Raw genomic sequence first — 11,150 nt, 5'->3', positions numbered from 1 at the left:
CCAGCAGAAAATGTCCAAGCAGTAATCCTGACAGTTACATTCATGTCATTTGGCAGATCCCTTTATCCAGGGCAACATTATGGGTTTATTATGTTTGTAACATTTGTAAAATCATCAGTGAATCATCCAGTTTTATTATCTGTACTACCTCTTTGACATCTGTGGTTATTAAGCTGAAGGATCATTTGTATAATTTTAAATATGTATAATTTTAGATAGACAACATACTGTAGGAATACATAAATAAAGCTGATTAACAAACTGTTCCCACATCACAAATAGGAACTCAATATAACTGGAGCATTTAAAAAATTATGATTTTTTTGTGCATTTTCCAAACAATAAGTACCAAAATAATAAACATTAAAATAGCATTAAACATCACATAACATAAAGTATTGTTCTCTTACAAAACTCACTCTAAACTAAAAAGTGTGATGCACTAATTCAGGAAGGAACAGCTTGATATCATTATCGAACACAGAAATTCTGCACAATTTTGCACTTATTTACTTAGTAAATAAAACACAGTTTGAAATCTGTACTAGATTTGTAACCTTAGCCTTAAATGAAGGCATTACAGGAATGCAGAACTTTAGTTCACAAGTTTGCAGTGTCAGTATAATACTTGCTAATATGCCATTTGAGGTTGGAATATGTGTAGCACACACTCACACATAGACACTGAAAAGAAGAAAAAAGACTTTGCATTTGATTTTTTTACAATCATGTGCAAAGTGTTACACCCCGAGTCATGGGTGGGGGAAATGAACAGGCACCAATGATCCTGAAATGCAAAGCAATTCAGCAGGACTAATGAGAATAGAACAGAGATATCATGGGGGTCGAACTGCCTGTGAAGAAGGAAGATGAGAAGAAAACAGAAAAACAAGAAGGCATATGCTTTCGTACAGAATCAAGGTATTTGTTTCAGGTATTTGCAATTTAACATGTGTAAATAAGGCATATGGAGTTGCTCCTTCACCCGAGTGTGCACTCACATATCCAACACACATATCCAGAGGGGAGATAAATGGAGAGAGAGAGAGAGAGGGAGAGAGAGAGAGAGAGAGAGAGAGAGAGAGAGAGAGAGAGAGAGAGAGACTCTAAAGTATAAAGGATAGACTTTTTTGTATAGAATATCTGACTTCATACACTGCATCAGTCTGTAAAAACATTTAAAGACCGCTTTTTTTTGCTTTGTTTGATATAAGAAATAAACATTTCCAGCGTCAGATGTACTTAGATTTAATGAAGTTACTTTTTATGGGTTTGCGGCTTACACAAACAAGTGTTACTTTTCTTTTGAGGTTTTCTTTTGACTACTACAGCAGCAATTAATAATGAACTGTAATACTTCATATACATGCAGGCTTCAGGCTCTCTGACTACTCTGTTTTGTTTGGTTATGCATACCCTGATTTTGCATGGGCAAAATACTGTACAGATGAATGCAATATTCTAATTTAAGACCACATTTCTTGCATGAAAAATGGATAGATCTTAACAATGGGTAATTTAATGGGTAATTTAAAACGGATTAAATTAACAATGGGTACAAATGAAACTCCCGGATAATAGTCAGTATCTTTCTTGCTTTAAGCAATGACCACATGAGAAGTCAAATGATGAATCAAATCTTTTTTTGCTCTGGTGATTGCTAGCAATATATGTATAAACTGTTGCACTTCAGGGTTTGTTTTTGTGTGTAAATCCATACTCATTAGGCATGTACAGTATTTATACAGTATACACCCCCCAACCCCTGCATAGACCTTTTTTGCTTGTGTGTATTTGGTGTCTTTGTGTCTTAGCTTTACAATAACTTTGTTTATGAGAAAGTTCCCTGTACATCCCCAGTGTGAGAAACACAGGTGTTTTCAGAAGGCATTAAGATACATGAATAAGTAAACTGACAGATGAAACACAGATGACAATCCTCACACATTACCTTTCTGTCCACAGGTGATGCTTAACCGCACCCCCTCTGCCTCAGTGCTACATAAATACAACTTCTTTTTGACCTATAGTTAGCTTATATTCACACATTCACACACATGGTATCAGTGCATTAAATAACTCCAAAGTGCCATGTGCCATATTATAAATTTGCTATGATTTACATATTGGATTGGATTGGATTTGACAGCCTTTGAAAATGTAATTCCATAGTGATTTTTCTTCTTCAGACATTGGTTTATAGAACCAGCACTGACTCTGCCAATTAGCTTTTCTAATTAATTCTCTTCAACACTTGGTGAGTAAACTGCCATTCTTCTCAAGGCTATGGTGATAAATCCTGCTTATTTATCATTATCCTGTGTGACCAGTGTTTTGTCACAAAGACTTGAACATAAGAGTTATTATTTATTATTAGGAATGTGATCTCAGTGACTTTGACAGTTATCTAGTTGCTATAAACCATGACATGTTTGCCAGATGGGATGATTTGAGTATCTCAGAAACTGCTGATCTCCCAAAAGTTTCTGGCACAATTGTCTCTAGAGTTTACACATGATGGTGCAACAACATCCAGAGAGCAGCTTCTATTGTCAAAAAAGCCTTTTCGATGAGATAAGACTATGCTCAGATTGGTTCAAACTGGCTGAAAATCTATAAAACAAGCTAATAGCCTATTAATTCAAATGGGTGTAGTCCACAGTTTCAGACTGCCCAATAGCTTCTTTCTGGAACTAGGAACAAATCCCATGTAGTCATCTAAAATTTGAGGACTCAAAGATTCTTGCAAACGATCTACTATTGATCTAGAAGAGTGTTTTCATATGCACCTTGTCTGATGGTAACATTAGTATTGAGTTAATGATATTCATCACTGCCACAGAAAGCAGGGACTTGGCCTATTGGCTTCAACAAGATAATGTGTTGGCATGTAGTGGTGCTGCAAAGGCAGAATAATTAATAACCTTCATAATAAAGTTATTCTACTTTATACCTTTATAAATTCCTACTTGGTGTAAATGGTTTACATTTCTTCAGCTTTCACCAGTTTCTTAATCTGCTGATTTCAAGACATAATTGCTACAGTAGTTGTTTATTCTGTCAAGTCCCTCATGGAGTTAGATGATGTACATGATATTCCTGAATTGGTTGGGAGCTTGCAGGGGAAAGGGATGAAAGATGAAACATTGTTAGCAGCAATGCAACAGAGCACTAAAGTGCAGCTCTTAGGAGAGCTTATAACAGTTGCCTTAGATGTAGAAACAATACCTGATTTTCAGTGACTGTATGTCATTCATTAATACTGAGGTCAACCTTGAATTTGAAGCAAAATATTTTACCAACTGAGCTTTGTGGATGTCAAAGTAAAACCCCAAAACATGGTACAGAAGCGGTTGTCTGACTTGGCAAATCTAAAAATGAATCCTCTTATTCACCTAAAGCAATGGATCAAATGCCTGGTACCAGTGGTAGAGCAGTTTAAGTCAGAGACTGGGCTTTTGCACAGTGTACCTGTTTCATAAAGGAGCTCAGTGTGTCTGTGTATAACACTAAAATAAAAGAGCCGATACACTGGACAGACTCTAAGTGTCTAACACCATGGTGTATTTAATCTTGTTCCTCGTAATACAGACAACAGAGATCATACAGAGAGCACTCCAAGTTATGAGACTGATAGTCACAGGATAGGGAAAATAAATGGTCTATTAACACAAATGAGAAGGTAAGCTTGGCTGGTGTAAAGGACATTGTCATAATCTAGTAAAAAACATTTTTGGCACGAGTGTCTAGCTGGGTCTTGGCACACAAGTCCAGGAGGTTGTACAACTCTGCAGATTCCATAGAACATTACTGAAAAGATGGAAACAAGGAGAAAACCTAAGTAAGGAGAAAACTTGTGCACTTCTATTAGGTTTTGCTCCAGTGGCATGTGGTTGATCTTTGTACAGTGATGCCACTGTTTACATCATTCACTCTGACTTGTTACTTTCTCATCTTTTGATTTATACAACAGCTTTAAGGAACATTATTATTTAATTTTTAAGTAAAATATATGTTCAGTCTTCAGTAGACTTTTAAGAGTATTACAAGAGTCATTTATACTTTACACACTATATAAAAGCCCTGATTACTGAACAATGCCTATCATGATACCCCTAGGGAATCACAATGCTATATATAAAACTGTCCTTTTATGAATCAGTCACCTATGATAGACATAATTATCATTATCTTTTATCTTTATGCTATTTAGAGCCATGATGTGTGGGTCCATAAAAGCACTGTGTCCTCTACTGAGCCTGGCATTGCTGTTCCTTAGTGTTCATGCTGCGCCAGCACGCAAAGACAAAACAGTATGGACAGCTAGGATCAAACGACAAGCCACAGATGGTAATGGAAACATTAAGAATCAGAGCCAGCCTATGATCTTCAACCACGTGTACAACATTAATGTTCCACTAGAGTCCCTGTGCTCAGTGGATCTAGACTCAAGGGGATCAACAGAGAGTGACAAATCGGGTGAAGAATATGAGGAGGAATCAATGGATTCGGAGAGCCAGGTGACTTTCACCCACCGCATCAACATCCCCAAGGCAGCATGTTCATGTCCAGCTTCCGCCATGCTGCAGCAATTAGCCAGTCGCATAGAGTTTCTGGAGAGAGAAGTTTCACTGCTCAGAACTCAGTGTAGCGGTGCTTGCTGTGGAGATAACTTGGGTGAGTACAAGATAAATGTATTGTTTATTTTTGAACATATTTTATGCTTGTTCTTTAATAATTCTACAAGATATTTTCATACATTTTGACAAACTTGAAAATGAATCTGGGGACAATTGTTAAACTTTCACGTCATTAATAAAATAAGATGCACAGTTTAAGTATTTGAATTATATATTCTATATTGAATTCTACATTATATATTGATAAAATAAGATACACAGTTAAAGTATTTGAACTGTATAACCAACAAATATCTAATTCTCATTTTCTATTTGGATCAAAATGATCTGTTACTACTTCTGGTACTAATGGAAGAACAGCTAGTGTTCCTTCATGAACCTTCATGAATCAGACTTAATTTCAATCAGGATATTAATTATTATTTTTGAAAGTTAAAAATGTCCATTGCTTTAAAATGCACATTCCAAGAACAGCTTATGATGATGACTCACCTCCATCAGTGGATAATTGTACTGTGTACCACAGAGTCTTGCACCACTTAAGCACTCCTGCTGTGATAATATTCATAATAGAGCTGTTCACAATATGATCATATCAAACATTAAACACATTTAATTATTACAAACATCTCCTTTTCTTTATATAACTGTCAGCTTATTAGGGCTGATTATAAAGTGGGTGATTAGTGAGTGGATGGGTAGACCTGGGTAATAATGCAATGAGTGAAAAAAGATAGGAAAAGGAAAATGGTGTTTTGATGATTAAGTGGGTAATTAGCAAGAAAGTAAGCTACTGTTTAGAATATTTGTGTAATATTTTGTGTAAAAGTTGTATCAGGGGCTAGACTTCAAATTGTGTGTCGTAAATTGTGTTTGCTAATGAATTTCACACAAAAAAAAATTTTTTTATAGTCCAGCTTTTGTTAAACAGTCTGTTAAATCAATTTGTTAACAAGACTTTTACAGAAGATTTTTTGTTAGTTACAAACCTTTCTGTTACAGATTGCTTAACTACACAAGCAAGTGATGTAATTTAGTCATTATAAACATGTCAGCATCATATATACCAATTTGACACATGTGAACGTTTAACTGTCCAAAGTAAATTATTACATTTCTCTTAATAATTGTAACTGAAATTATTTTCACTCATTTTCACTCACCTCATTTAATAATAAAGGAATATAATGTGTGGGTAAAGGAAAATATTCATTCATCTTCAGTAACTGCTTTATGCTTGTCAGGGGTATTGTGGATCCATCCTAATCCCAGGAATAGTGAGGCTGAAGCTCTAGATAGAATACTAGCCCATCACAGGGACTATGCAAATATATTCACACATTTATATATACCAACAGGCAATATAGAGTTTCCAATCCACCTACCAGCAGGTTTTTGGAAGTGAACCTAGAGGAAACCCATGCACACAAGAGAATATAACACAGGAGCTGTGTGGTCGGATTTGTGCTGTATTTAAAATAAATAATGTTTATTAATAATATGTGAGAAAATTAATGTATCATCATTCATGAACATTTGTGAATTGTGAACAACAACTAAGCTTATTATTATTATTATTATTATTATTATTATTATTATTATTATACATGAAAGTAATTATAAAGTTTTGTTCTAATGTAAAATCATTCCATTACAAATACTGTTTAAATAATATACTATATGTGGCAAAATTATGGACAAAAAAATATTCCAAATAAATGCCTGTTTCTCTGGTGTATAAATGAGCTGACATGTTAAGTCTCTGGAACTGTAAAAGGAGGAATAGAACATTCATCTAAAACATTTTGCTTCACATTGTGTTTTGATAGAAGTCTTTATTACATTTCATATTTTGTGTTATTTCCTGCCTAGGCCGGCTGGATTTTTTCCCTCACTGCAGTGGACATGGTACCTTCAGCATGGAAGTTTGTGGCTGTGTGTGTGATGAAGGCTGGATGGGGAAGAACTGCTCAGAACTACAATGTCTGGGGAACTGCTCAGGCCAGGGTCTGTGTGTGGAAGGCGAGTGTGTGTGTGACACTGACTTCAGTGGAGAAAACTGCTCAGAGCCTAGGTGCCCTGGAGACTGCTCAGGCCAGGGTGTATGTATTGCTGGAGAATGTATGTGTGGAGAGGCCTATACTGGAGATGATTGCTCCATGAGCAGATGCCTGAATGACTGCTCCGAACAGGGGCACTGCATTAATGGAAGTTGCCAGTGTAGGCTGGGATTCCTAGGTGAAGATTGCTCACGTATCTCCTGTGCTAACAACTGCAGCCACAAGGGAGAATGTAAGGCTGGATTTTGTGTGTGCCAGGAGGGCTACATGGGAGACGAGTGTGCTTCAGGTGGGTGCTTTTAACCAAATTTCTTCCAAAATTCTTCAAAATTAAAAAAATCTCTTTGTGGTCTTAAATTCATTAAATAATTATTTTTGAGAATATGAACAGGCATCCCAAAGGCTAAAAACTGTCCACCCAAATACCTTGCCTCATTCAAACATGAATGCTGCATGCACGTACAGTGATGCGCAAAAGAACACAAACAACAAATAATAAAAATAAAGACCAAACTGTTAAATGATGGTCATGACAGATATTGATTACAAAGATTTGCAATCAGCAGAAAAAATATTTAGTTCACTCATGTCTGAATTGTGCAGTGTGTTTATTGGCTGCATTCAATTCACATAGGTCTAGTGAAGAAGCAGCTGTAATTCTTAATGAAAGCCTTAAATTGACACAAGGACATATTACAATAAAATCACCAAACTTACAAACAATCATGAAACACATGCACACACATTAAAGCATTCAGATGAAGATGAAAAGGAAGACAGTATAGCAATTTAACCGTGTAGAGTGAAGAGTATTTGGCTATATTGTGTCTGAAATATCAGTAAGTCTATATTAATTTTCTTATACTGTTGTAAAAAAGCAATATCGCATTCACGATTGTGTGATTATGTATGCGCTTATATGGCCAAATCACAGCAACAGCAATATTTCATATAGCTACACTAAAACTTTATACTTTTATTATACTATAATATATATATTTTTTTTCTTCTAACATTCTCTTTTCAACACAAAACAGCAAGTCACTAACAGAAAGTCTAAAGCATCTATTAGTCATTGTCTGATAGAAATGGGGATGTAAACATTAGTTACATTGAAAAGCTTTGACATATTGGCTGCTTGAGACTGCGGGACACAGAGAGTGAAGAGGCTTAATGAGATCGAGTTTAACTTTGATCATGTAAGGTTACACATTTCCCTCAGCAAGTTACAAAACTAATGTTTGGCTTCTAATTATTGGCTTATTTCAGTCTCTTTCACTCCTTGACCTGCTCACAGATACTGTACATGTTCACAGATGTATACATTACAGCAGATTACAGATTTTCAGAGTGCATCTGTAGTGCATCATTTTATGGTGAGATCAGATTTTAACTAAGGCTTCAGTTCGTCTCTAGAAATTACTTCAAAAATGCGTAAATCTTGTAGGAGATAAAGAACCAATTGTAGAAAAACACCCCAAATCCATGCACAAGGCTACCTAAAGTAAAAGAGCAGCTGCACATCACACAACAACAATTAAACCCCCCGCTAAAGCCTCTGCACACACACTGAAGCTATAAAATTGGTGATGTGTGAGTTTAACATCATTTGTTGAGAGTCACATTCACTTCAGAAGGTTCTTCACATTAGTCAGGCCTGGGCAGTTTCTGAATAGTGCTCACTTGCTTTTATGTTGTTCTGAGAAACAAAAAAGAGAGAAAAAAAACAGGCTTGATTGCTGAAAACAGCTGTCACCTCATGAGAAAGAAGAGCAAGATAAAAAGAAATCACACTAAATTACACTACCAATTCAATGCTATTCCATTCTCTGTTTCATGAAGACATGGTTAAGGCAAAATTGCACATTTTATTATATTTGAGGGAAAAACCATAAGGGTGGTAATACAATAGAAAGGCTGGATAATACAGAAAAAGTGAGCAATCCTAATGTTCAACTCGGGTGTTTCAAGCTTTAGGAACTGCATGAAGTGACATTATTGATTCAGACAAGCTGATAACAAAATAAAGCAGTTCTGAAAAATGGAAGGTTAATTATATGGACTTTGATCTGTGTTCCAATCAATGCTTACACTTGTGATCATTCTCTGGCCCCAAACCATCATGCAACACAATTTTCCATTTACATTGAAATTATGGCTAATCCCCTGCTCATGGCCAGTGCTGCAAGCCGAGCTGCACAGCAAGTGTGGACCACAGTGCTATGGCATTTTTCTGTGATTATATGTTTTTTTTCCATTAACACATGGGTTTTGTTTTGGTCCATATCTTGTCTCCACCCATGTCTTGTTACTGTTACCCTGACATGTCTTTATTAGACTCAAATATTTGCACTTTGCTATCTTCTCTATTTAAACCATGGGGTGTCTTTTCTTCGGTAAGTATTTGTCCAGTTTCTAAAGTTTTTTCTAATGTTTTTCTGCCAAAAATACTTCTGTGTTTAAAAAAAAATGTACAGAAATGTACACAGAGATTTGTATTAAGTGATTTTCTCAGTATTCTTCAAGACTACAACACACACACATTTTCAGCTTTATGATGCAGCAGTTGGCCAGAATGAAAAATGAAGGTGGCTCCATCTCAGTCACCGCAGCATATGGCCAAGAGCCACACTGCTAATTAAAATTATCTTGAGCAAGACTACTCAGTGAGCTGTGTCCAGCTGTGCATGTCTCATGTCAGCACTAAAAATAACCCTTATTCACATCAACATCACATCTTGGAGAAACTTTATTTCTGGTGGCTCAGAAGTTAAAGGTAAAATTCTTCAAGGCAGCTTTCTACTACCTTTATTTATAGATGTTGCTGATTGTGGTCAAGACAATCCACTATGCCCAATGAGATCAGATCAGCACTGCAGAATCTGCTTGGTGTGTAATAGCCACTCTATAGACCTGCTGGAAGTTTTGGAATCACATATCCAGCACACCCAAACAAATGATCATTGTCTCTTTTAGTGAACCACAGTTAGTTCCATCTGTTCAATGCTGACAAGGGAATCATCTGGTTCACACTAACTATGGGCAGAAAAGAACAGACTCCTGGAAGATACCAAGTAGCTGTCATCTATCTGACTGTGTATGCCCCAATACCATTAAAAGGCTTTTGTGGAGCACACATTTGAACAGATGGGTACCAGTGTTTTACAGAATGACAACTATCAGATCAATAAGTCCTGATGACAGAGATGCAGGAATACAAGCTGCAGTTCTGCCACCAGTCTCTTTGGAGCTTAAAGGCATTATCAGACCTTGAAATAAATTGTTGACATGTCCCATGAAGGTGCAAATGAAATGTGTAGGCTAGACCCCTATTCAACTTAAATCCTTGTTCAGAGAAAGAATGGTGATTTTTGTCTGAATTTTGTTTTGAAAAAATGTAACAATTTTTTACCCATTCCTCTCTGCAAAAAGCTTCTAGTTCTGAGATATGGTTAGGATTCTCCTGCTTTATAAGCAACCCTTTTACATCTTACACTTTTTTTACAGAGTGTATACAGACTGTTTCAAGGATCTACTAGACTTTTGTGATGTAGAGGGGTTTGGATTTACCTTTCTAGCAATCCTATTATCAAAGTATTTATAAACCTTGGCATGGCCTTTATTAATAGCACTGAAAAAAAGTGAAAAAGCAGTGGTTTCAATGAACTAATTAAGATCTGAGACCTTGGTGAAAAAAAAAAGATCTGAGACCTTCTGAAAGTTAAAATTTCTTTCATACTATCCTTTAATTTATTTTACCCTAAAGTTGTAAAAAGCAAAAATAATTTACTAAAATTGTTAAAAAGAATGTTTCCTCTTTACCTTAATCCCATTGGAGTTAGAAATTTGCATTTTAATGTATTAAAGTTCAATTGGATATATTTTGTATCATGACAGTTGGTAATGTTGACATTAAATTAATGATTATTTCATAAGTAATATTTCATCATTTATGAGGACTTTTTTTAATATTTTAATTATACAATTAAACTGTAATTTAATTAATTAAACTGTGTTAAACTATGCTTTACTGGCTTCATAAATTTAATTAAAACTATTGTTTTAAAAACAAATCTACATCTAAATACATTCGATAAATATTTTATCTCCCGATAAAAAGAGCATGAGGAGATCATATCTCACTGCCAAAAATGTAACAAATAAATTATCAATTTAAATTAAGCTTATTTACTTGACCCATTCTGAAAAGGTGTTGCATGAGGAAAGGACCAACTGTGAGCTAAAAAATCCTAACTGGCAAGGATAATAGTTTGCTATCATTTGATTTAACACATCATTAAGTCTGTTTTTTCATATGCAACATTACTGTGTTATAGGGGACTGCTGCTGTTTTTGTTGTTGAAGGTTGGTCATGGTCAAATGCTTCACTACAGCTGCAAAGTGTGCAGAATTTGAGAGTATACAAATATTAGGGGTTCATCTGACAGAC

General features: G+C 35.5%; 1 protein-coding gene across 1 annotated transcript in view; it reads left to right on the top strand.

Annotated features, from left to right (window-relative positions):
* Positions 1 to 838: 838 nt before the first annotated feature.
* The window catches only part of tnr (tenascin R (restrictin, janusin)), a 38,883-nt gene continuing 28,571 nt past the window's right edge, over positions 839 to 11,150 (top strand). Inside the window, exons 1-3 of the mRNA XM_060873606.1 lie at positions 839 to 921; positions 4,214 to 4,677; positions 6,513 to 6,989. Coding sequence (XP_060729589.1) covers positions 839 to 921; positions 4,214 to 4,677; positions 6,513 to 6,989 — 1,024 coding nt within the window. The remainder of the gene's footprint in view (positions 922 to 4,213; positions 4,678 to 6,512; positions 6,990 to 11,150) is intronic.

This window comes from Tachysurus vachellii, chromosome 7 (genome assembly GCF_030014155.1).
Source record: "Tachysurus vachellii isolate PV-2020 chromosome 7, HZAU_Pvac_v1, whole genome shotgun sequence".
In the NCBI taxonomy this organism is placed as follows: Eukaryota; Metazoa; Chordata; class Actinopteri; order Siluriformes; family Bagridae; genus Tachysurus; species Tachysurus vachellii.
The sequence above is the reverse complement of the archived record's forward strand: the minus strand, read 5'-3'. Positions and strand labels throughout refer to the sequence as shown.